This window comes from Saccopteryx bilineata, chromosome 3, assembly GCF_036850765.1.
Source record: "Saccopteryx bilineata isolate mSacBil1 chromosome 3, mSacBil1_pri_phased_curated, whole genome shotgun sequence".
NCBI lineage: Eukaryota > Metazoa > Chordata > Mammalia > Chiroptera > Emballonuridae > Saccopteryx > Saccopteryx bilineata.
In genome coordinates this window covers 93960667-93987710 of record NC_089492.1, presented here as the reverse complement: position 1 = coordinate 93987710, position 27044 = coordinate 93960667, and the positions used below count along the sequence as shown (strand labels likewise).

At 46.4% G+C, this 27044-nt stretch overlaps 1 protein-coding gene across 3 annotated transcripts in view; it reads right to left on the bottom strand.

Annotated features, from left to right (window-relative positions):
• Positions 1-3962: 3962 nt before the first annotated feature.
• The window catches only part of VIT (vitrin), a 116898-nt gene continuing 93816 nt past the window's right edge, over positions 3963-27044 (bottom strand). For 2 of the 3 annotated variants that reach the window (XM_066266895.1, XM_066266896.1), the window contains 4 exons: positions 14048-14151; positions 9638-9864; positions 7496-8009; positions 3964-4911 (listed from right to left, as the gene is read on the bottom strand). In XM_066266895.1, the coding sequence (XP_066122992.1) occupies positions 4733-4911; positions 7496-8009; positions 9638-9864; positions 14048-14151 (1024 nt within the window). In that variant the 3' untranslated portion in view covers positions 3964-4732. Of the gene's footprint in view, positions 4912-7495; positions 8010-9637; positions 9865-14047; positions 14152-27044 lie in introns of all 3 variants that reach the window. The other variant, XM_066266898.1, reaches the window with a different exon arrangement.

Here is a 27044-nt window from a genome sequence, read left to right as displayed (position 1 = left end):
GTGTGTATCTTAGTCATTACCACAGTGGTTTGTAACCTTCGACTTGTCCCTGTTCCCTCTTTGGTTTTAAAATGTCACACAACCCCCTCCTACTGAGATTGGAAAGAGACTCCCTTTCACGCCAAGCGCGGTGAGAACATGTGTATTAAGATAATTGAAGAAAAATCAATATTATAATATCAAGATGCAGATTTACCAATGCCTTGGGGATGTCAGAGCAACAACAATTAAAGTGATTTGGGGTCTTGTTTTGGTGATTACGCAGTTTCCATGGTGTCCAGACCCTTCTGGGTTTTGTGCCCTGGGCAGTCATGTAAAGGCTCTTTGTTGAGAACCCAGATTCCGATTTGCCATTAACCTGAATACACCCCGCTCACCTCAACGACGTGTGAAACTAGAGGAGTCACAGAAAGGAGCTATTCAGCTAGAATTGTGTTTTTTATAAGAAAGGCCCAGCTGCCAAGCCGAGTACAGCATTTGCTTACTTGGGCAGCTTGTTTGCTGCGTGCCCAGTTTGTGTAAGAGGGATGGCGGGAATAAAGTTGAGCTCAATATTTCTTAATTAGAGGACATTATAAAAAAGGAAGAAAGAAAGAAGAAAGCCTGCATTGAAATCATGGTCTTTCAGCCTTATTGTTTATGTGGGTAGTTATCAAAATAGTACATTTATCCTCAGCCAGGGCTTCCTACTGAAAACAGAAGTGGACCCCAGAATCAGCAGCCAAGCCTCCCTGATCATCTTCACAGTTTTCAGTGGCTAATGGCCTGGAAACAAGTAACAACTTGAAACCATGAGCCCAAGAGAACGGCAAGGGAGTCTGAGAGGACAGCCCTTGGTTTTCTTGCGGAAAGCTCCTCAGCAAAGCAGAGGAAGACTGTAATTTATTTAGCCGGTGTTTGCTTTTCCAAATTCAGGTACTTGTGGATATGCATCTGTCAACATTCAAGACAACTTGATGCTTCGAGTAATTTCAAAAAGTTATACATTGCAAGGTGATTAGATAGAAAGAAGGACATGGTTTGTTGGTGGCCCTGAGGATGGAGGCTGTGTCGTGGGGTCAGTCCTTACTGGGTGGGAAGGCTCACATTGTTCCCTCTGCAGGGTAGTTCAGCGATTTCCAGATGAAGATCATTGCGGAGCAGAGTGGCGTGAGCGTACTAGCCGGTTCTGTCTCCCTGAACCTGGAGTTCATGAGTTACTCCCGTTTCCCTCCAAAAGTCCCCCCTTTGGTCTCAGGATCCCTTTACAGTTTTATTTTTCTTCCTTGCTCCCCTTTTTTAAAAGATTTATTTATTTATTTATTTATTTATTTATTTATTTATTTATTTACAGAGAGATATGGAAGAGTGAGAAATATCAACTCATAGTTGCCTCACTTTTGTTCATTGATTGCTTATGTGCCCTGATTGGGCAAGTCCAAGGTTTCAAACTGGTGATTTCAGCATTCCAGGTCAGTGCTCTGTCCACTGCGCCACCACAGGCCAGGCCAGAAATTTCCCCTTTGCTTGAGCTACTGTGAATTGAGTTTCTGTTACTTGCAACAGAGAGAACTTGAACCAACACAGCCTCCCATCACCTGGCCCCTGTCTCTCTCTCCAACCTCATTTCCTGACACCCCTGCCTCATGTTTCAAGCTGTCATTCTGTCCTGTCACCCTGTTTCATGCCTTCTTGCCTTTGCCTCCATCATTTCTTCTGCCGGAACACTGCTGGGACACCTTTTTTAATCTGGCTAAAACAGGTGCAAGCTGGCCTAGGAAGGCTTCCCAAGCTGGCCTTTCACCTGTCACATGATAGATGTTATGTTTCTGAGAGTCTCTCCCATACCAGCCTCTAAGCTCCTTGGACAAGGACCGGGCCTTACTCATCTTTGTGCCCCAGTGTGTGTCCCAGTGAGAAGTGCTTAAACCATGTTTGTTGAATGAAACTCACAAAGGTAAACAGGAAAAACAAGAGCAGGAGGTGAGCAACAGTTACCCTGTGGACAGATACTTGAAGAGGATCCTGGTTCTAGAGAACAGTGACTGTGACATACAGTGAGGAACTTAGAAGGGCCTTTGAGAGAGGGGTGCAGTCCGGATGGAATTAGCTCCTCTCTTTCTCTGGCCAGCATGCTGTTTCTCCCTCTTCCTGAGATGTCTCTGCCTCCCACGCTACCAGTGCCACTGTGTTAGGGGTTGGTATAGTCCGAACTAGACTTGGTTCTCACTTCCTGTATTCCATGTCCTGATGACATGTATGGATTGTGTCCCTTAATGAGAAGGGACTAAAAAGATTGCTGGAAAATAGGTGGGTTAGAATTCTATATCCAGAGAGCCTGTGTCTGTCTGAGCTGAGAGGCATGTCCAGAGAGGAGGTGGCCTTTGGATTGAAACTTGAGGGGTGAGTATTTAACAAGAGGATGAGGAGCCCAATGTGTTCAGGGAACTATAGGGACCAGAGACTATAGGTTAAAATCACCCATCATAGTGAGGGGGCAGGATGGCAGTCCAGAGGATCAGGTGGAGTGATGGAGGAAGTGCTATTGCAATGGACGTTGAATAGACTTTGCGCATTTAATAGATCCTGAGAATTCACGTTGCAGAATGATACATATATTTTAAGTTGTCAGGATTACTAGAGGACCCCCTGTGCAGCCACTTTGGTTATTTCATATGCCATAATTTTAAGAAGCAAAGTGGTTAAGTATGTATACTGACTCTGGAGTCAGATTGCCTCTTTAACTTCCAGATCTGCTTCTACCTGCTCTGTGACCTTGGACAACTTACTCGACATCTGCATGCCTTGGTTTTATTTTATTTTATTTGTTTATTTTTATTGATTCATTTTAGAGAGGAGAGAGAATGATGGGGGGAGCAGGAAGCATCAACTCCCATATGTGCCTTGACCAGACAAGTACAGGGTTTCGAACCAGCAACCTCAGCATTCCAGGTCGATGCTTTATCCACTGTGCCACTACAGGTCAGGCCTGCATGCCTTGGTTTTATGCTCTGTAAAATGCAAATAATAATGTTACCTTGCTTACCGAATCATAGGGATGAGTTAGTACATGTGAAGCCCTTAGAGCAGTGCCCGGCGTGCAGCACTCACTCACTGTGAGGCACTATTACAATTTGATTTCTCATGAGATTGTTTGCAACCGCCAGTCATGCACTTTGTGCATAATCCCATATTAATTATTTGATTTTAATTGTTCATTTGTGTGTAGTTTCCCACTGAACTGTGAATCCCTCAAAGGAATTAGTTGAATAAGTGTCTTTTTCCAAAGTAATTGAATTCACGCTTTCAAGCTTATTTTCTATTTACTCCATTTACGTGTTGGTAATCTAAGGGGAGAGCTTCTCTTAAGACTATGAGACGAGATTGGGCACATTCAGGGTGGTATGGCTGTAGACTTCTCTTAAGACTATGACTGGCGACAACATTTTTATTTGGAAACTCCTCCTCGAGGCTGGGAATCCTTGGATACAGAAGCTCTGTCTTCTTTATAAAACAATGCCAGTGCCCTAAGACTACTGCTGGAAGACCTGCTTCATGGAGCTGTCATTTTGACACAGGAGTTAAAAGTCGAGGGAGCCTGACCAGGCGGTGGCACAGTGGATAGAGTGTCACACTGGGATGCAGAGGACCTAGGTTCGAGACCCCGAGGTCGCCAGCTTGAGCACGGGCTCATCTGGTTTGAGCAAAAGCTCACCAGCTTGGACCCAAGATCGCTGGCTTGAGCAAGGGGTTACTCGGTCTGCTGAAGGCCTGCGGTCAAGGCATATATGAGAAAGCAGTCAACGAACAACTAAGATGTCGCAATGCGCAATGAAAAACTAATGATTGATGCTTCTCATCTCTCCATTCCTGTCTGTCTGTCCCTGTCTATCCCTCTCGCTGACTCTCTCTCTGTCTCTAAAAAAAAAAAAAAAAAAAAAAAAAAAAGCCCAGGGAAACAAGAACTAATCTAAACAATCAGTGTGAATGAAATTTTTTAGCAGAGCCTTATTCCAAAACTTTTTAGTAAAGAAACTTCTTTCAAGGAGCCCTAATTCCTGAGAGGTGAGCCAGTTGCATGGAGTTTACATATTCTATGCACCCCGATGCTGGACCGATGCTCCTGGTCTCTTGTTTTGGTTGACATGGAGGGGAAAGGGCGTGGAAGAGCTTTTCTGCCGAGACCACAGAATGAGAGAGAGTTGCCTTAGGAGACTGGTTCCGAGTCTGAAGGACCCAGAGAGCTCTGTAGAGACTGGACTGGAGCCCAGGGGTGTATTCCGAGAACGTGTGTAGGACTGGAATGGGGGAGATCGAGGGCGTTCACACCCTGCAAGACACAAAGATCATGTATAGTCCTTTTCCATATTTAATTAAGCAACTCCTACATTGTCATGACAAAATCGAAACTTGTTGAGGGCTACAGAGTTCTAAAGAGAAGTAAAAACTTTAAGAACCTCACAGAAGCTTTGGGTAAGCCTGTCATGAGTGCTGTACTCTATTCTGAATAGTTATTTTCAAAACTGTTGTCAAAATGGAGAACCCTCAGCACCCTCAAAAGAATGTGTCATTTTGGCTCCTACAAATTTATGATCATCTCAAGTTTTGAAGTATGAAAAAACCACACTGGCAAAGAACAGTAACAACACAGCATTTCTCAAGCCCTGCGTGCCTTGCCGCCCTTGTGTGCCCCATAAATTGTTGGGGGTTGTCCCAGGGTCAGTGAGGAAAGCAGTATTTGTCTGTTCTGAATTCAGTTCCGAGGCCGTGAGTTGAATTCTGTACAAATGTTCTCGATGACCTTAGGGACCAATTTGTAGAGGTTGTCAAATTCGTCCACAAAGAAGGCGTGGTCCTTGGCAGGGTGAGTGGCGATGACTTCCAGCTCATCCTGTGCAGCCCAGGCGATGCCTATTGCATAGGTGATCACTCCTGTGGGGACAAAGTTTCAATGAAACAAATGTACCCAAGAAGAAGGACTAGGAATGAATCCTTGCCTTTCTTTTGCTCTGCAGGCTACTGTGTTTGAATGCGACCAAATCCCAAATCAGAAATGTGCCCCAAAGTACAAACATATGCCAACAGTAACAAAATTGCTAGAGTTTCCATCCCATAGGAGTTTATAGTCTTTTGAAGGGGAAAAAAACCCCAGACAAAATGGAATAAATGCGTGATCAAAATTTCATACCCATGAGCAGCAGAGGGGATGATGTTTTGGGACAAGTGAAACTTTGGGCGCCATGCAGATCATCCCACATGGCACAAGCCTGCTCTACCTGTGTGTGGAGCCAAACAAAATTTCAGAGAGTTTTAAATGCATTAAAAATTCAGTTCAGGATCTTTGAAGCTAAAACAGTGGCACTGAATGACTTTAGGCTTGTGTGAGGGTGGCTTTACCAGCCACACACTCCAAGCTCATTCCCTCTGCAGGAACACTGCACAAGGACCCGGAGAGGCAGTCCCCAGCGTCTGCTCCATCAGCACGGGAAGATGGGGTTTCAAGATAGGGAATGCCAACAGTGTTGAATGCTGCAGGGAGGTCCCGTAAGACGAAAACAAAAAAGTACTTATTGGATAGAAAAACACAAAACAAGACCTTGGTGGTCTGGAGAGAGCACTGTCAGGGGAGTAGATGATAAACCGAATGAGTTGCTGTGAGTTGAGAGGGAAAAGAAATGAGTATATGGAGACAGCGCAGACCCATCGGGAAGGGGGCTGTCAGGGGGAGGGGATAGGTGGTAGCTAGAGCGGAACATGGTGTCGAAAAGATTTTTTTTTTTAATTTTTGTGGCTCATTAAACTGCATTTAACTGCTGGTTCCTTTTCTTACCTCTCCAGTGTCTTTTCTGAATATTGTCTACATTGGGAAAATCCAGCTTTGGGCTTCAAAATGCTGGCAACTGACAGAAGTACAGCTTTGCTGCAGGACAGGGCTGGCTTAGACTGACTAAGCCCTCATTTCTGCTCAGAGAAGGAAGAGCTGCCCCACCCCCCAATAAAGACAACACACACACTGTTAGACATTTAGTTTTTCAGATCCTTGAGCCCACCCTTGTTGTAGAGAACTTTCATGGGCAATTCTGATAGCTGTCCACCCAGCCTTGGCTTGTACACTCCTGGGGACATGGTGCCCCTGGCCTCCGTATAAGTTGCATCCATTGGTCCCACGTCTTTAGAGCTGCCCAGAACATGATGAGAGCCCTGACAGCTCCTAGGACATCTCTCTCAGTGTGCACTCTGACCAGGGGATGGCCAAGGACACCTCTGGGGGAGCCTCCAGGGGGTACATCTGTAAACAATAGTGAGAGAGGAGCTGAACACAGCTGGGGCCAGATGTTTGCAGAAAGCAACATCTTTCAAGAGCTGGACCCCTTGGCCCTGCCCACTCATTTGGGAACTCTGGGCAGGTTGCTTCTGAGCCTTAAACCGTCTTTACTCTACTGACATGAGCCCAAGGGACACTGTGACTGCTGGCACTTGGGCCATCTGCCATCCTATCATTGCGAGCACGCCCCACAGGCTCCACAGGGTAAATCACTGGGAAGACCTGCCCAAGCCTGGTGTCTGGTTACGTTGGCTTCCAGAAGTCAGAACTGTTGGTTTAATGTAAGGCTTGTTTATTTTTACCCCTCATTGTTTCAGGAAGAACTAAAAGCAGCTTTAAAGAATATTGAAAATCCTGCTAACTAACCCAAAAGAAGAGGAAAGCAAGAAAGCAAGATGAAAACAAGCCCCACACTGAGTAAGTCTTGCTTGTTCTCTGCTCCTGTTTGTGGGTCTCTGGTGTTCCCTGACCACTGGGCTTACTTCATCATCGTCATCACTGTTATTACTGTCATGCGGGGTTTTCTTCGGGTTGGACTTTCATGATGTTTTATGACACTTTGCAAAACAGTGATTAGACAAAGATTCTGTGAAAGAGGCATTAAAATGTGACTGATTTTCTAAACACTCATAACAATATTTTGTTCATTTCTTATGGTTCTAAGCTTTCTGTGTTCCTCTTAACAAATTTTCATATGGAAGTATCTCTTTAAATATTTTGAATGGAAATTTCTTTGAGGTTTCCCCCATGCCCGCAACATCTGGTTAGCAGTTGCTTACAAAAATGTTACTTTTCTTTTAAAACATTAGTTTTCTCCAAATTTCTAACACAACTTGGTGTCTTCAATAGCAATTAAAGTAAGGAGTCAAATTCCTTTTCCATGTGTCATACCCTCCTGGGCAGTGACTCAGAGTGTGGGGCATAGAGGAGAGGGTTGATGCCCCTCGGTGTCTGCAGGCCTCGGGTTTGCCACAACCCTGGGCACTAACTACCTGGGTGCTCCCTGCCTACTCCTTCTTCATTGCCCCGAGGGGCCTGCCGCATGGAACCTCACCCTCACACTCTCCTCAGGGTTTGAAACGTTCTGCTAAGTGGTAGACAAAACCAGTGTATGAAAAGACTGTCCTTCCCTTGTCCCGCCAAGCCATAGAGGGATGCTCAGCACCAGCCTGGTCAGTAAGACCAGCTTACCCTTATGGTGGGCAGCCATGGCCGGTATGTGGATGTCATCATAGGACCTCCCGTCGGTGATGAGGATCATTAACTTCCTCTTGTTGGGCTTGGACTTCTTGAAGAGCTGCTCCAGGGCGTAGTTGATGGCGGCCCCCGTGCTGGTCCCGCCACTCCAGTAGCCCACCCTCTTGATGGCATTGAGGATGTCGGACTTGGTGCTGTACGCTTCGAACCCAAACTCGAGCCGCTGCTCGTAGGTGTACTGCACAGCCCCGATGCGCGTGTCCGTGTCTGAAATCTCAAACTCTTTGCTGATGTTGGCCACAAACTGCAGAACTGTGCGGAAGTTGCCTGTCCCCACGCTGCTGGAGCCGTCGATGACAAAGCCGACGTCGGCCGAGTTGAAGCAGGTCTTGCTGCAGGCCAGCCGGTCGGTGTCGCAGACCCGCTTCACCAGGGGCTGCACGGATTTGCGGAGGCTGAACCAGCTCTGCACGCTGAGTGAGTAGAAGCTGTTGGTCCTGCACACGGCCTGGAAGACAGAGGGGCAGCACACCTGGCGGTCAGGGGGGGGGGGATTCTCCACTCTGTCACGACTACCCTTGACCACCCGGGCAGGGGAAGAAGCCAACAGACTCTTGTTTTCTACACTAGCTGGTCCTCCTAAAACTCTTTCTCTATCTTGGTTCGCCCATTTTGGCACTCGCTGGGGGAGACCCCTCACACTGTCTCTGAACTCACTCCCAGTCCCTTAGCGGGGCCTCTGTTTAGTGGAGAGCCATCCCTTAAGCAAACCTAAAGGGGGAGGCGAAGCATGGGTTTCAGCTCGTATTTATGCCTAGGCACATCTGTCAGTTCATTCGTGCGGGCAGCCAGCCCTATGATCGGCACCGGTGCGCACCAGTGTGTGGGAGGGTCAAAGAATGCTTTCGATCTGATCGGGGAAAACAGGACACACACTTGACACAGCTAAAGAAATGCTGGCAGAGCAGCCCTGGGCCAGGGGAGGGGCCCCGCGGGTCAGCTGTTGCAGTCAATGCTCTCGGAGAGGTTCTCTCATGAACCCCTCACCCTCATCCTATACACTGGAATGATAGCCCCTCTGTCGTGAAGGAACAAGCCAAAGGCCAGCTGGGAAGGGCCATCCCTGCGTCCCTGAGACTGGAACATAAATCTCTCAGCCTTTAAAACTCAGTCACTGTCATCCAGACAACCCTGGTTCCAGGCAAATGAGTATGTATTTACTTGTGCCCAAACTTGTTCCAGGAAAAAAAAAAAAAAAGTAACACAGCTGCAGATAAACATTGAGCCACCTGGTTGGTGGCTCCAGGAAGCGACTGGGCTGGTGTTCCCAAAGTGTCGCGTTTCCTCCTGGCCACTGCCTTTCCCGGAGACCCAGGGCGAGTCACAGCCCTGATGTCGCCAGATGAACTTATATAATTAGAATTTTATTTTAAAACAAGAAATGACTTAAAATTGTCCTAGGGAATATTTTTAATTGGTTTATACAAACCTAAATGGAGTTCAGAGAACTTTCCATGGATCAGGCGACATTTAAGCTGAGTGCTGAGGCTGAGTTGAATTCTAGCTGATGGATGGAGAGGAGGGATTCCGGCCAGGCCAGCTGAGTCAAACCATGACGGGAGAGAGTTGGAGGCGGACAGGAGGCTAGTGGCTGGAGCAGAGGGCCTGTGTGTGGGAGTCATAGTAGGTGGCCAGGAGCAGCGTTTGAAAACATGATTTCCCTGAGATGGCTCAACACCACCCTTTCCTTGTTAATCAGATTGGTTAGTTTGCCGTGTGCACGCACATACATGCGCTGGCGTAGGGTGCCCGTGGGCGTGCTCCTGTGAGGGCTCGCTGGGCTGCCTGGTTGAGGTCCCTTGCACTGTGAGAGGGACCTGGGGGAGCCTCTTTGTGAGACCCGGGGACACTTCTCCCAAGGTGCTGATGCTGGCCTCAGTCCCCCGTTGCCGGTTGGGTTTTGCTTTGAGAGGGTATTCGCAGGTGCCAGGTGTGTGAGTCCCACCCTGAAGGCCCTCCTCCTGAGAAGTGAGCTTCATGCCCATTTGAAGGAAGGAGAGACACAGCCTGGACAGCTGTCACAGCTTTGCAAATGCAGGGAGCCTTTTGGTGGGTGAGTTCCTGGGAGTTACATACCTTGTTTGCAAAGTTGGGCTCCATCACGTACTGTTTCTCATTTTCAACGGCACCTTCAACGGTGATGAAGAAAATGTTGATTCCTGACTCTCTTGCAAGCCTTGAAGCCTCTTCCACCTTGTCCGTGGGCCAGCCGTCCACAATCACCACGGCCACGTTGGGAGCGCCACCTCTGTTTCCGTTGGCTTTGGAAAAGAAGTTCTTGGTCACAAAGGAGATAGCCCGGCCTGGAAGAAAAAGAGAACTGATGCTTGGAGTGATTGTACCAATTACAATGATAGGGATAGCTCATAGCAGCAAAGAAGTCCAGGAAAACACTCTTACCCCTCCCCCTGTTTGCTGCTTTGTTTACCAGGTTTACTATTTTGGGGTGACAATTCAGGGGTTTAGGTACACGCACAATGTTGTGCAGCCAACCCCACTATTTCCCTCTCCAGTTTCATTTTAAGCCTTTGACTTTTCATTGTCTCATATTAAAAAAAAAAAAAAATGTTTAGGAACCAGCAAGCAGGTAAAAAAGATTTTCATGGAAACAAAAATGTCCCTTCTCTGCCTGGGTTCTGGAACCCCACTGTGCCCCTAAACCGGCCCCATATTGTATTCGAGAGCATGGGGTGGGAGGAGTTGACCTGAGTGACAGGGGCCTCTGCTCAGCCTCCTGCAGCTGGAGCTGAGCCTGGTGCCAGGTGCTGCTGGGTGTGAGGGCCATGTTCCGGGGTCAGTGGTATCTTGCGTCCAGTCACGTGCCGGGGTTCAGGCGTGGCTTGCCAGGGAAGCGCTGCACCGGCCAAGAGCTGAGGCGCTGTGTTCAGTCCTTTTGCCTCCAGGCTCAGTGGCCCTGGGTAGGGCACTCCCTGTCTCTGTGCCTAGATGTTCATGACAACGAACCGCCTTCCCCAAGCACATGTTTCGTGTTGTCAGGGACCTCAGGAAATTTTCAGAGTCAACTGGGGTGACCAGTTGTCCTAGTTTGCCAGGACTTTCCCAGTTTCAACACGGAAAGGCCCATATCACTTCTGGGCCAACTGGGATGATTGGTTACCCTAGTGTCAGCAAAGCTGCATATATATAGTAAGGCAGGAGGGGTTCCATGGACCCCTAGGGTAAGGCCCTGGGGTGTGTATCCATATATCCTCTGAAATTATACAGTGTTTTGTGTGTATAAATATCTCCTTGGGTAGAAGGGTCATAGCGTTCAGGTGATTCTTTTGATCTTTTAAAATTTAAATTTTTTTTTTATTTTTTGAAGTGAGAAACAGGGAGTCAGAGAGCTAGACTCCCGCATGCGCTTGACCAGGATTCACCTGGCAAGCCCACTAGGGGGCGATGCTCTGCCCATCTAGGGCGTTGCTCCATTGCAACCAGAGCCATTCTAGCACCTGAGGCAGAAGCCATGGAGCCGTCCTCAGCGCCCAGGCCATCTTTGCTCCAGTGGAGCCTTGGCTGTGGGAGAGGAAGAAAGAGACAGAAAGAAAGGAGATGGAGAGGGGTGGAAAAGCAGATGGGCACTTCTCCTGTGTGCCCTGACTGGGAATTGAACCTGGGACATCCATACACTGGGCTGACACTCTACTGCTGTGCCAACTGGCCAGGGTTTGCCAGGTGATTATTTATTTATTTATTTATTTTTTATTTTTATTTTTATTTTTCTGAAGCTGGAAACAGGGAGAGACAGTCAGACAGACTCCTGCATGTGCCTGACCGGGATCCACCTGGCACGCCCACCAGGGGCGACACTCTGCCCACCAGAGGGCGATGCTCTGCCCCTCCGGGGCGTCGCTCTGTCGCGACCAGAGCCACTCTAGCGCCTGGGGCAGAGGCCAAAGAGCCATCCCCAGTGCCCGGGCCATCTTTACTCCAATGGAGCCTTGGCTGCGGGAGGGGAAGAGAGAGACAGAGAGGAAGGAGGGGGGGGTGGAGAAGCAAATGGGCACTTCTCCTATGTGCCCTGGCCGGGAATCGAACCCGGGTCCCCCGCACGCCAGGCCGACACTCTACCGCTGAGCCAACCGGCCAGGGCCTCCAGGTGATTCTTAAAGGGATTCTTGATCTAAATAAAAGGTGAGAACTACCTTCTTAAGACTTCGAGATTAATGTTATTACATAAAATGCTTTTCTGGTTTTTGGACAGCATCCTGGTTCCACTGGCTAGTCTAATCTTACGTGACAAATGAAAGGATTAACTTAAAACAAAAAAAACAACAAAAAAGAAGGGATCAACTGGTTACATATGCAGTTGCTGGAGAAGTGTCTTGGAGAACCTGTGGGAGCAGGCTGCGTAGAGCACAGTTGCTAAGGGAGGAGCCCGGCTGCTGAGGACTGCTTTTTTTTTTTTTTTTTTTTTACATTTTTCCGAAGCTGGAAACGGGGAGGCAGTCAGACAGACTCCCGCATGCGCCCGACCGGGATCCATCTGGCATGCCCACCAGGGGGCGATGCTCTGCCCCTCTGGGGCGTCGCTCTGTTGCATCCAGAGCCATTCTAGCACCTGAGGCAGGGGCCACAGAGCCATCCCCAGCGCCCGGGCCATCTTTGCTCCAATGGAGCCTTGGCTGCAGGAGGGGAAGAGAGAGACAGAGAGGAAGGAGAGGGGGAGGGGTGGAGAAGCAGATGGGCGCTTCTCCTGTGTGCCCTGGCCGGGAATCGAACCAGGGACTCCTGCATGCCAGGCCGACGCTCTATCGCTGAGCCAACCAGCCAGGGCCTGCTTTCTTAACTAAAGCACAATTCCCTCAAGGCCAAGGGCCTCAGGCTTAATGTTAGGCGCCTGTAGGCAGGGCACGGGGAGCCCCAAGATCTCCTTACCCAATCTTAAATTTGGAGTCCATAGTCCATTAATGCTCAACAGACATTCCATCTACTTTCCAGAAAGCCTTAAAAACAGAGGCTAGAAATCTGAGAACTACATTTTTTTAGAGGCTCTTGAAGCCACAGCTCCAGATTTTTTTTTTAGCTTCATGGACTGATGCATACTCATGAGAGTTAAAAAAATGAAACTTAGGCAGAGATTGTACTTTGGATTCTGCTATTTCTTCTGACGAGTGGCTGTGTAGCATTTGGCTTCTCTGGGGCAGTGTCAGCGGAGGTGCCTGTGTCTGGTCCCTAGCTTTGCTGGTGGTGAGGTGGTAAGGGGCAGGACGTTTGTTGTGTGGGTGTGAACAGGGCAGGTGGGGCATGTTTTCTGAATGGCAGCTGTATCGGAAGCTTCCTGATAGGGGTGGCTTCCTGGCTGAAGCAGATTCCTGAAGGGACTGTGGTGGCAGAATTGAGAAAGCGATGTCCTGGTCTCCCAAGAGGCAGGTCCTCTGAGCCCTGGGTCTGCAGGAAGCTTTCAGAAACCACCTTTGAAAGCTAGCTTTTTTCCCCTGTGTGTGTTTCAGGCCAAGTAACTGAGGTTCATGTCTTCATTTCCTCCGACTTGGATGGTAGGAACAGGTTCCCTGGGAAGCAGACAGTCAACCCTCCCTGTGCCCCAAAGCCAGATCCCCATTTATAAATTAATACGTTGGCATGGGCTCCTTGGCAGCCCTTAGGCTTGGTCAGTGTGGAACGGTTGACTATGGCCCAGTCACCTCTGGGAGAACTTAATAAAATGGAGCTTCTGGACCTGCCTGGCTGAGGACTAGATCTTAGACCAGGGGTCCCCAAACTTTTTACACAGGGGGCCAGTTCACTGTCCCTCAGACCATTGGAGGGCCAGACTATAAAAAGAACTATGAACAAATCCCTATGCACACTGCACAGATCTTATTTTAAAGTAAAAAAAAAACAAAACGGGAACAAATACAATATTTAAAATAAAGAACAAGTAAATTTAAATCAACCAACTGACCAGTATTTCAATGGGAACTATGCTCCTCTCACTGACCACCAATGAAAGAGGTGCCCCTTCCGGAAGTGCGGCGGGGGCCAGATAAATGGCCTCAGGGGGCCGCATGTGGCCCGCGGGCCGTAGTTTGGGGACCCCTGTCTTAGACTCCTGGTCTTCCCCCCACCCCCTCCAGGCTCAGATGTCACAGGTTGATACATGCTCTCTTGGCACAATCATCACTGTAACTGAAACTGATTAGAGCAAGACTCCCAAGTGAAGATTCCTGAATGGAACTGGTTATGAAGTTGAATGTTAAATAGTTGATGCCTGGTAGACCAATCAAGAAACAGTCCCAGTCTGCATGTCCTGAGGGAAGCTGCCATCCTGAGGAGCCAGGCACCCTGGAACTTTCCGGCATGTGTGTGATAACGGTTCTTGCCCCGAGTCTGTGATAATACTTGAGAAAAGATATAAATATTATGTGGATCATTTCTTGATGAATTATTATTCATTTTTCCTCCTATTTTTAATGCTAGAAAATGTCACGTAGAATGAGAACCACAGTAGCAAGATAGAACAAATGAATGTGGATCACATACCTACATTAGAAAGCCCTCCTCTCTGGGTAATTTTCTCTAAGGCTGTCTTCAGGTCTTGCGAATTCATGTGAGTCTTGAGGTTAAATTGGGTAGCAGGATTATCTCTGAGGAGTCAGAACAAGAAATAAAAATTAGGTGGACAGTTATTAGCTTTGAAGGAAAGCAGAAATCATAGTCGATTCTTCATTTATTTTTATTTATTTTATTTATTTATTTATATATATTTTTTTAAGTGAGAGGAGAGGAGATAGACTCCCGCATGCCCCCTGACCGGGATCCAGCCAGCAACCCCCATCTGGTGCTGATGCTGGAATCAACCCGAGCCCCTGGCTGCGAGAGGAGAAGAGAGAGAGAAGGGAGAGAGGGAGGGGTGGAGAAGCAGATGGCTGCTTCTCTGTGTGCCATGACCAGGGATTGAAACCAAGACATCCGCATTCCAGTTCGATGCTCTATCCACTAAGCCAACTGGCCAGGGCCTTGATTCATTTATATACATATATATAGAATAGAAGCTGCTTCAAAGCCTTAAGCTTTGGTTTATAAAATGCCCCACTGTGGACAGAAGTAGTGGTGAGACAGGAGGCCTGGGCTCCTCCCCAGTGTGTGAATAGCAGACTGGGCTGGTTCAGGCATCAGAATGTGTGGGTTCCAGTTTTGACTGTCATTTCCTAGCTGTGCAACCTTGAGAAGTCATTTAACTTCTCTGGGCGTCAGTTTCTTCATCTAGGTAAAAACAAAGATAATATTCATATTGCTAAAGAGCAGGTAGGAGGCCCTGGCCGGTTGGCTCAGCGGTGGAGCATCGGCCTGGCATGCGGAGGACCCGGGTTTGATTCCCGGCCAGGGCACGCAGGAGGGGCGCCCATTTGCTTCTCCACCCCCCCCTCCTTCCTCTCTGTCTCTCTCTTCCCCTCCCGCAGCCGGGGCTCCATTGGAGCGAGGATGGCCCGGGCGCTGGGGATGGCTCCTTGGTCTCTGCCCCAGGCGCTGGAGTGGCTCTGGTCTCAGCAGGGCGATGCCCCAGAGGGGCAGAGCGTCGCCCCCTGGTGGGCAGAGCTTCGCCCCTGGTGGGCGTGCCGGGTGGATCCCGGTCGGGCGCATGCGGGAGTCTGTCTGACTGTCTCTCCCCGTTTCCAGCTTCAGAGAAATACAAAAAAAAAAAAAAAAAAAAAAAGAGCAGGTAGGATTTCACAAATGCAAGGATGTCCCCTGGCTGCTCCACACCCCCCTCTCCTGAAAGAAAACCGCAGCTGTTAGGTGCGGCCTGGGTTCCCTGCGCTGGAACTGCATCTTAGCAGCAGGGTCAAGCAAAAGACATCCCTCAGCTCTTTCAGGTCATAGCTCCTGTGACTGGGCGAGAAGATTCAAATCTCACCCAGGAGGCCAACATCTATTTTACTGAAGGCTGAAGAAGAGTTTCTGGAGCGGAGCTGGAGTGAATTACGTGGAGAAACAGAATGAAAATCCTTCTCTGGAGAGGAGTCTCCCTGGGGAAACTGTGCAGACAGGCTGGGAGCAGCAGAACAGAGGGCGTGGAAGACCTTTTGTGAGCAGGTGGGAGGCATGCAGGGTGGGGTAGGGGTGCTGCTGGGTGTATGTGTGCACCCTCCCCCCCCAAGGGAACCAGGAGGAAGTAAAATCCCATCGTGTGAAGTGCTGACACTCAGCAGGGCTTCGCAGGACTGTGACTTCTAAGGTCGCACAGGGCCCTGTACTCCAGGAGAGCCTGCTCTTGTTTCAGTGCTCTGATGCTGCTGTCTCAAAGTTCTTAATAATTTTTGAATAAAGAGTCCCTGCAAATTATGTGGCTGATCATGGCTGCAGGTTGCTAAGTTCCCAAGGAGAGGGTGAAGGAGACTTTTAAAAGCAGCCTTTCCATAAACACCACAAGTGGATGCAGGAAGAAACAGCTTTAGGCAGTTCCGGGCTGGAATTCCAGGGGGCCTGCAGTGGAGTGTCAGCGGGTCCTTCAGAGGACCCGGCAGCGCCTAGGACCCGGCAGGAGCCGTCCTCTTCCTCCCCCTCCTTCTCTTCTCCATCCCTATTTGCTGACCTTCCTGGCTATCTCATAGTGACCTGTGTCAGAGGAGAAGTTGTAAAGAAGCTGGAAAGATGCCCCCCTGTCTTCCATTGTATTAATAAATATGAGAGACACGGGCTGGTTCTTGGGCATGACCAAAGCTGCTACCATCAAAGAAGGCAACGGAAAGCCGAAAACAAGCACGATCAAGGTGGGTGTTGGACAAAATCCAATGACATTAAATGCCACCAGATGAAAACCAAGTTCTAGTTTTGGATTAAATTGAAAACTCAACAACAACAGAGCAAACTGTAGACTGGAGAAATGTGGGTGTTTAACTGCCTTGATCTTACTATCAACCTACAGTGTGAAGTCTCATGAACTAAGGCTGCCATAATACAAGCCACATGCAGGGAGGAGGAATCACAGAGACATTGCTCTATTGCTTTCACGGTTCTCTTTTTCTTTTTCCCTAGCCACAAGGGCTTGCAGGTTTATATTCTTGCAGATCAATTTTAGGGTTTTTTTTTGGTTTGTTTGTTTTTTTGGCAGAGACAGAGAGAGTCAGAGAGAGGGACAGACAGACAGGAAGGGAGATGAGAAACATCAATTCTTCATTGCGGCTCCTTAGTTGTTTATTGATTGATTTCTCATATGTGCCTTGACCTGGGGCTACAGCAGACCGAGTGACCCCTTGCTCGAGCCAGCGACCTTGGGCTCAAGCTGGTGAGCCTTGCTCAAACCAGATGAGCCTGTGCTCAAGCTGGCGACCTCGGGGACTTGAACCTGGGTCCTCCGAGGCCCAGTCTTATGCTCTATCCACTGCACCACTGCCTGGTCAGACTCTTTTTTTTTCTTTTTCTTTTTAAATAAATTTTTATTTTAATGGGGTGACATCAATAAATCAGGGTACATATATTCAAAGAAAACATTTTCAGGTTATCTTGTCATTTAGTTCTGTTGCATACCTATCACCCAACGAGAGATCGTCCTCCGTCACCCTCTATCCAGTTTTCTTTGTACCCCTCCCCCTCCCCCTCCCCCTCTCCCTCCTTCCCTCCCCCCACCCCCCGTAACCACCACACTCCTATCCATGTCTCTTAGTCTCTCTTTAATGTCCCACCAATGTATGGAATCCTGCAGTTCTTGTTTTTCTCTGATTCACTCATTTTACTCCGCATAATGTTATCAAGATTCCACCATTCTGCTGTAAGTGATCCGATGTCATCATTTCTTCTAGCTGACTAGTATACCATGGTGTATATGTGCCCCATCTTCTTTATCCAGCCTTCTATTTTTTTTTTACAGTGATTAAAAGCCTTTAAGCCAACTCTTGGCCAATACAGCAAGAATCCATAAAAGAGTAGTGTCCTTAACATGTTCACCAAGTCCAAGTTGGCCCCATCACCATGCCAAATCCCTGAAAAATGCAACCCAACCACAGTTCAGTCTGTTAGGAGCTGTCACAGGGAGCAGTAGTCCAGGAAAAGTCCACATCCAGGAAAAGTCCGCATGGCACTGGAATTGTTGTCACCATTCTATACTTTGCAGCTCATGTCCAAGTCCCAATGACCGCTGCTTCTAGCTGGTAATGATTCAGGTAGACTGGAGAAGCCATTTGCAGCATGCGTGGATATGGAGTTTCTGTTCTCCTCTGCCTGGAGAGATGAGACCAGGTTGCTTTTCCCTGGAGCTCTGTGACTGTGGCTTGGTAAAGAGAACCTTGGGATACACTAAGCTGGGTGGCAAAGGTAGATTCATAATAGAAGTTGGCAAAAGGGGGAAAGAGAGCTCTAAATTAGGAGTAGGTCCCAGCCTGAAATATGAGTGGGGCATTGAGGTAGGAGGGATAAAGGAAACACTATATATTAAGCAAAGCAGCAGAAAATAGGACTATCAACACCCACAACAGAGATCTTTGAGGGAAGAATAAAAAACCTGACTATTCAGGCAGAACATACTTAAGTGGTCCTTGTGTGAATGAGATCAGTTTACCTGCTTCTTGGAAGAAATACCCAAGGCTCATCCACAGTATCGTAGATGGGGCCGACGGCCCTGGGCACCTTCAGCCTTTAGTGGCAAACCCCAGCTTTCTGGGCAAGGTTAGGTCATAGGTGGTGGGAGCATGGCTGGAAGAGACTGAACCCTCCCTTAGAGGAGCGAGGGGGAAGCCTACCTTCCAGTGTCCCTGTTTCCTCACAGCAGAGGCATGTAAGCCTGGCAGGCTTTAGCTCAATGACCTTCCTTTCCACTATTGAAGCAGGACCCAGATGGCATCCTATGAGACCCCTTTGGGGCATTGGAGCCTTTAAGGGTGTATCCTAAAAGCTGGTAGTTCTCCTGATCTCTATTGGGCTTTTTCTGCCTCTAGGTATCTTAAAAGCCATGCTCAGAAGATCTTGCTGAGGGGTTTGAGGATCCCCATCCGCCTATATAAATCTTTTCCATATATCTGGAGCTATTTGGAAAAATACAAAACAGTGTTATTAGCTGGATCTAATAAAGAAGGTAGTAGTTTGCAGGCGAAAAAGATTTGGTGTCTCCTGTTCGTCAGCATTCAAAAGAAATGTAAATTAAATTTTTTTTTTAAGTAAAAAGCATGATATGGTAGACCCGTAGGAGTTCCAGGATATGACTACCCCCTTTTAAAATTTTTTTTAATTGACCTTAAAATGTTTGCTAAGTACACTTTAATAATATCTTAACTTTAAAGATTGTAAGCATGACAAAATACAGTAAATGCTTTTGCTCCATATGTAGGAACATATTCAGTTAAGCCAATTTAGGAAATCCAATAATAGCCTGAGCAGGCGGTGGTGCAGTGGATAGAGCGTCGGACTGGGATGCCAAGGAAATGCAATAATAGAACAATGCATACAGACCATGAGCTATAACATGCTTAGCAGCCTCTCCTGTTCTGACAGAGGTTACTATAGATCCGGAATATGTATCCACTGTAATGTGGACATATGACTGTTTGCCAAATGAAGGTATATGAGTAACATCCATCTGCCAAAGTTGTCCTGGTAGGGGTCCTTGAGGGTTAACTCCAAATGAAGGGGCAGTATAGGACCCCTTGGACAGGATTTCCCAATCTGCCATGCTGCTTCCCAAGAAAGTTGAAACTGTTTACACCGGGCTGCAGTGTTCTGGTGACAAATAGTATAAGACTGACTTGCTCGGTCTGTCATGGTTGCTCCATATAATTTTCTTTTGGGTAGCTTGATCAACAAGGGCATTCCTAGGCCCTGGCCGGTTGGCTCAGTGGTAGAGCATTGGCCTGGTGTGCAGGACTCCCGGGTTCAATTCCCGGCCAGAGCACACAGGAGAAGCGCCCATCTACTTCTCCACCCCTCCCCCTCTCCCTCCTCTCCGTCTCTCTCCTCCCCTCCCGCAGCCAAGGCTCCACCGGAGCAAAGCCACCCCGGGCACTAAGACGGCCCCATGGCCTCTGCCTCAGTCGCTAGATTGGCTCTGGTTGCAACAGAGCAACACCCCAGATGGGCATAGCATTCCTCCCTGGTAGGCATGCCAGGTGGATCCCGGCAGGCGCATGCAGGAGTCTGTCTGACTGCCTCCCCAATTCCATCTTCAGAAAAATACAATAAAATAAATAAATAAAAGAAAAAATACAACAACAACAACAACAAAAAGAAAAGAGTAAAAAAAAAAAAAAGGCATTCCCTTGTGTTAAAGCTCCAGGGAGCATGGAGTGAGCTTGAGTATGTCCTATGAAACATGGAGCTCTATGTTGACATATAAGTCTTTGAAGAAGGAGGAACTGCTGAAATAGTTTATCAGCATTTGTCCCTAAGACAGCAGTCTTTATAGTGGGAACACCATAAGTAAATATTTGCTGTCTGTCTATAGATTAAAGGGGGAATATGGCAAATGCTGAAAAGCCATGATCTTTGTGCCCCTCCCCTCCCCCAAACCCCTCCCTCTTCTCCCCCCATCCTGTAACCCCAACACTGTTGTCCATGTCTCTGAGTCTCATCTTTATGTCCCACCTATGTATGGAATCATATAGATCTTAGTTTTTTCTGATTTACTTCTTTCGCTCAGTATAATGTTATCAAGGCCCATCCATGTTGTTGTAAAAGATCCTATGTCATCATTTCTTATGGCTGGAGTAGTATTCCATAGTATATATACCAAAGCTTTTTAATCCACTCGTCCTCTGATGGACACTTGGGCTGTTTCCAGATCTTTGCTATTGTGAACAATGCTGCCATAAACATGGGGGTGCATTTCTTCTTTTCAAACAGTGCTATGGTGTTCTTGGGGTATATTCCTAACAGTGGTATAGCTGGGTCAAAAGGCAGTTCGATTTTTAATTTCTTGAGGAATCTCCATACTGTTCTCCACAGTGGCTGCACAAGTCTGCATTCCCACCAGCAGTGCAGGAGGGTTCCCTTTTCTCCACATCCTCGCCAGCACTTATTCTGTGTTGTTTTATTGACAAGCGCCATTCTGACTGGTGTGAGGTGATATCTCATTGTGGGGTTTTTTTGTTGTTGTTGTTTAATTTTTTTTATTTATTCATTTTTAGAGAGGAGAGAGAGAGGGAGAGAGAGAGACAGAGAGGGAGAAAGAGAGAAGGGGGGAGGAGCTGGAAGCATCAACTCCCATATGTGCCTTGACCAGGCAAGCCCAGGGTTTCGAACCGGCAACCTCAGCATTTCCAGGTCGACGCTTTATCCACTGTGCCACCACAGGTCAGGCCTCATTGTGGTTTTAATTTGCATTTCTCTAATCATTAGTGATGTTGAACGTTTTTTCATATGCCTATTGGCCATCTGTGTGTCCTCTTTGGAGAAGTGTCTATTCATTTCTTTTGCCCATTTTTGGATTGGATTGTTTGTCTTCCTGGTATTAAGTTTTACAAGTTCTTTATAAATTTTGGTTATTAACCCCTTATCAGACGCAATGTCAAATATATTCTCCCATTGTGTAGTTTGTCTTTTTATTCTGTTCTTATTGTCTTTAGCTGTGCAGAAGCTTTTTAGTTTGATAAAGTCCCATTTGCTTATTCTGTCTTTTATTTCACTTGCCTGTGGAGACAAATCAGCAAATATATTGCTGCGAGAGATGTCAGAGAGCTTACTGCCTATGTTTTCTTCTAAGATGCTTATGGTTTCACGGCTTACATTTAAGTCTTTTATCCATTTTGAGTTTATTTTTGTGAGTGGTGTAAGTTGGTGGTCTAGTTTCATTTTTTTGCAGGTAGCTGTACAATTTTCCCAACACCATTTGTTGAAGAGGCTATCTTTACTCCATTGTATTTCCTTACCTCCTTTGTCAAATATCAGTTGTCCATAGAGCTGTGGGTTTATTTCTGGGTTCTCTGTTCTGTTCCATTGATCTATGTGCCTGTTCTTATGCCAGTACCATGCTGTTTTGAGTACAATGGCCTTATAATATAACTTGATATCTGGAAGTGTGATACCTCCCACTTTATTCTTCCTTTTCAAGATTGCTGAGGCTGTTCGTGTTCTCTTTTGGTTCCATATAAATTTTTGGAATATGTGTTCTATATCTTTGAAGTAAGTCATTGGTATTTTAATCGGTATTGCATTGAATTTATAAATTGCTTTGGGTAATATAGACATTTTAATGATGTTTATTCTTCCTAACCATGAGCACGGTATATGCCTCCACTTATTTGTATCTTCCCTGATTTCTTTTATCAATGTTTTATAATTTTCTGAGTACAAGTCTTTAATCTCCTTGGTTAGATTTATTCCTAGGTACTTTATTTTTTTGGTTGCAATGGTAAAGGGGATTGATTCCTTGATTTCTGTTTCTGACAGTTCATTATTAGTGTATAAAAATGCCTCTGATTTATGAGTATTGATTTTATATCCTGCCACCTTGCCGAATTCATTTATTAGGTCTAGTAGTTTTTTGACTGAGACTTTAGGGCAGGCATCCCCAAACTATGGCCCGTTGGCCGCATGTAGCTGCCTGAGGCCATTTATCCGGCCCCCTGCAGCACTTCCGGAAGGAGCACCTCTTTCATTGGTGGTCAGTGAGAGGAGCACTGTATGTGGCGGCCCTCCAACGGTCTGAGGGACAGTGAACTGGACCCCTGCTTTAGGGTTTTCTATATACAATATCATATCATCTGCAAATAATGATAGTTTTACTTCTTCTTTTCCAATTCGGATGCCTTTTATTTCTTTTTCTTGTCTGATTGCTGTGGCTAGGACTTCCAGAACTATGTTGAATAAGAGTGTTGAAAAGGGGCACCCCTGCCTTGTTCCTGATCTTAAGGGGATTGCTTTTAATTTTTGCCCATTGAGTATGATGTTGGCTGTGGGTTTGTCATAGATGGCCTTTATCATTTTGAGGTATGTTCCCTGTATTCCCACTTTGCTCAGAGTTTTGATCATGAATGGGTGCTGGATTTTATCAAATGCTTTTTCTGCATCTATTGAAATTATCATATGGTTTTTCTCCTTTCTTTTGTTTATGTGATGAATCACATTGATTGATTTGTGAATATTGTACCCGCCTTGCCTCCCAAGAATAAATCCCACTTGATCATGGTGTATGATTTTTTTCATATATTGCTGGATCCAGTTTGCTAATATTTTGTTGAGGATTTTTGCATCTAAGTTCATCAGATATTGGCCTATAATTTTCTTTTTTTGTGTTGTCTTTGCCTGGTTTTGGAATCAGAATTATGCTAACCTCATAAAAGGAGTTTGGAAGTCTTCCTTCCTCTTGAATTTTTTGAAATAGCTTGAGAAGGATAGGAGTTAGGTCTTCTTTGAATATTTGGTAGAATTCACTTGTGAAGCCATCAGGCCCAGGACTTTTCTTTTTTGGGAGTTTTTTGATAGCTGTTTCAATCTCGTTTGTTGTAATTGGTCTGTTTAGGTTTTCTGATTCTTCTAGATTGATTTTTGGAAGATTATATGATTCAAGGAATTTTTCTATTTCATCTAGGTTGTCTAGTTTTTTGGCATATAGTTCTTCATAGTATTTTCTTACAATATTTTGTATTTCTGTTGTGTCAGTTGTTATTTCTCCACTCTCGTTTCTAATTTTATTTATTTGAGTCCTCTCTTTTTTTCTTGGTGAGTTTCATTAAAGGTTCCTCGATCTTGTTTACCTTTTCAAAGAACCAGCTCCTGGTTTCATTGATCCTCTGTATTGTTTCTTTTTTATTTATTTATTTATTTATTTATTTTATTTATTTATTCATTTTAGAAAGGAGAGAGAGAGAGGGAGAGAAGAGAGAGACAGAGAGAGAGAAGGGGGAGGAGCAGGAAGCATCAACTCCCATATGTGCCTTGACCAGGCAAGCCCAGGGTTTCGAACCGGCGACCTCAGCATTTCCAGGTAGACGCTTTATCCACTGCGCCACCACAGGTCAGGCCTCTGTATTGTTTCTTTAGCCTCTATGTCATTTATTTTTGCTCTGATCTGTATTATTTCCTTCCTTCTACTAGCTCTGGGCTTTACTTGCTGTTCTTTTTCTAGTTCTTTTAGATGCAGGGTTAAGTTGTTTATTTGAGCTTTTTCTAGCTTCTTGAGGTATGCCTGTAATGCTATAAACTTCCCTCTCAGGACTGCTTTTGCTGTGTCCCATAAATTTTGAGTTGATGTATGCTCATTATCATTTGTTTCTAGGAATTTTTTAATTTCTTCTTTGATCTCAATGTTAACCCATTTGTTATTTAATAACATGCTATTTAGTTTCCAAGTGTTTAACTGTTTTTCAATTTTTCTATTGTGGTTGATTTCTAGTTTAATGCCATTGTGATCAGAGAAAGTGCTCAATATGATTTCAATCTTCTTAAATTTGTTGAGACCACTTTTGTGCCCTAACATGTGGTCTATTCTAGGGAATGTACCATGAGCGCTTGAAAAGAATGTATATTCTGCTGTTTTAGGGTGAAAGGTTCTGAATATATTTATTAAATTGAGTTGATCTAATATGTCCTTTAAGTCTGCTGTTTCTTTGTTAATTTTCTTTCTTGAGGATCTATCTAATGATGTTAATGGGGTATTGAAATCCCCTACTGTTATAGTATTGCTGTTGATCTCGCCCTTTAAGTCCATCAAAGTCTGCTTTATATATTTAGGTGCTCCTATATTAGGTGCGTAGATATTTATAATGGTTATATCTTCCTTTTGGATTGCTCCCTTTATCATTATGTAGTGACCTTCTTTATCTCTAACTATGGTCTTTGTTCTAAAGTCCATTTTGTCTGATATAAGTATTGCTACCCCAGCTTTTTTTTCATTTCCATTTGCATGAAATATTTTTTTCCATCCTTTTATCTTCAGTCTGTGTGCGTCTTTTGATTTAAGGTGTGTCTCTTATAGACAGCATATGTATGGGTCCTGTTTTCTTATCCATGCAGCTACCCTATGTCTCTTGATCGGATCATTTAATCCATTAACATTTAAGGTTATTACTGATATGTAATTGTTTATTGCCATTTTTTTTCTTTAAAACTGTATTCCTCTTTTGCTATATTCTTTTTTTTTCCTTTGATCTGTTTACAACAGGTCCCTTATCATTTCTTGCAGCCTTGGTTTGGTTGCAGTGAATTCCTTGAGTTTTTTTTTTGTCTGTAAAGCTTTTTATTTCTCCTTCAATTTTAAATGATAGCCTTGCTGGATAAAGTAGTCTTGGTTGTAGGTTCTTGTTCTGCATTACTTTGAATATTTCTTGCCATTCCCTCTGGCCTCAAGTATTTCTGTTGAGAAGTCAGAAGTCATCCTTATGGGGGCTCCTTTGTAGGTGATAGTCTTTTTTTCTCTAGCAGCTTTTAACATTTTCTCTTTATCATTTAGCTTTGGTATTTTAATTATGATGTGTCTTGGTGTTGGTTTCTTTGGGTTTCTCCTTGATGGAGTTCTCTGTGCTTCCTGAACATGTGAAATGTTTTCCTGCCTTAAAAGGGGGAAGTTTTCTGCTATGATTTGTTTGAACAAAGTCTCTATCCCTTGTTCTTTCTCCTCTTCTTCAGGAACCCCTATGATGCGGATGTTATTTCTCTTCATGTTGTCACAGAGCTCTCTTAGAGTTTCCTCAGACTTTTTGTGTCTCTTTTCTTTTTTCTGCTCTGCTTCTGTGCCTTTATTTATCGTGTCCTCTAACTCGCTGATTCGATTCTCTGCTTCATCCATCCTGCTTTTAATTCCTTCCATTGTATTCTTTATTTCAGATATTGTATTTGTCATTTCTGACTGATTCTTTTTTATTATTTCAATGTCCTTTTTTATATTTGTTATCTCTTTAGGTTTTCGTAATGGCCATCTATGGTTGTTCTAATTTCTTTGAGCATCCTAACAATCGTTATTTATTTATTTATTTTTTTGTATTTTTCTGAAGCTGGAAACGGGGAGAGACAGTCAGACAGACTCCCGCATGCGCCCGACCGGGGTCCACCCGGCATGCCCACCAGGGGCCACACTCTGCCCACCAGGGGGTGATGCTCTGCCCCTCCGGGGCGTCGCTCTGCTGCGACCAGAGCCACTCTAGCGCCTGGGGCAGAGGCCAAGGAGCCATCTCCAGCGCCCGGGCCATCCTTGCTCCAATGGAGCCTTGGCTGCGGGAGGGGAAGAGAGAGACAGAGAGGAAGGAGGGGGGGTGGAGAAGCAAATGGGTGCTTCTCCTATGTGCCTTGGCCGGGAATTGAACCCGGGTCCCCCGCACACCAGGCCGACACTGTACCGCTGTGCCAACCAGCCAGGGCCAACAATCGTTATTTTAAACTCTGCATCTGGTAATTTGGTTATATCTGTTTCACTTAAGTCCTTTTCTGGGGATTTCTCTTGGTTTATTTGTGTTGTATTTCTCTGCTTCTGCATTTTCTCTTCACGGGAGTGGCTGTGATCACGCGCTCAGGTGCACAAGCGTTGGTGACCTTGGCCTTTGCCCCGCCCCCGTGTGTGGTGTTATGATCGGTCTTGAGCGCACTGACGAGCACCTTTGCTCAGCTGCGGGTCTCCGCCTGTTTCCGGGCTTTCGCCCTGCCCTTGTAGGAGGAGCCCACTCGAGGAAAGGCTGCTAGCCTTGGCTCTACCACCGGGCAGGACTGCGATCCCAAGCTCTGCTCAGTAGCGGAACTCCGCCTCTTCTGGGCTTTTGGCTCCACCCCCATGGGAGGAGCCGGCTACCAAGTCAGACCGCAAGCCTGGGTTGCACGGGCGGGGCAAGGCTGTGCTCCTCTGCCCTTGCTCAGGGGCTGGTCTCCACCCTTTCCGGGGTTCCCGCCCTTCTCCCACAGGCTGGATTACAGGATGCCAGCAGCTGAGTTTGACCGCTTTTGCATGCCCCCTTCCCCCAGCCAGGCAAGATTGACCTCACACCTGAGCCCAGTGGTGGCCAGCTGGCTTCCGCCCCTGCCAGCAGAACCCCGCTTTTGTCTCCCACTGCCGCCCTCCCTCCGGTGAGCCCTCAGCTGCGTGGGTGGGGGCGTTGCAGCTCGGACCCTAAGACTCACTACTATAGACCCAAAAGCTCCCTCCTTCTATGCAACTCTGCTCTGAGTGCTGTGGGGGGAGCTTGTTTGGCTGCTGTCCTGCTTCCCTTTGCTGGTATTGCTGTTTCCGGGGAAAATATTCTCTTCAGCTTTGGGGAGTGACTCGTCCCAGGGGTTAGGGTGGCTATCTCCCAAAATGTTTCTTCCTGTGCCTCCTAGATTATACTCTCTTCCTGTTACTCTGGTCCTCTCCTCTCTCCCCATCCCCAGGAGCCCCGGGTGAGTGGTTGTGAGCGAGATGTTCTGCGCAGTCCCTTTAAGAAGGATCCTGGGTCTGAGAAATCAGACTCTTTCTCACAAACAGTATCCTGACTTGTTTCCAGCTAAATACTGTCTGTAAAGCCAGAAGCCGCGGCCAGGGCCAGGGCCAGCATCAGAGCAGCCCAGCCCATGCAGGTTCGCATCGGATTCGGACAGTCGGTAAAGAAACAGTGGAGCCACAAACTGGTGGGCCATAGTCTTTAATTCC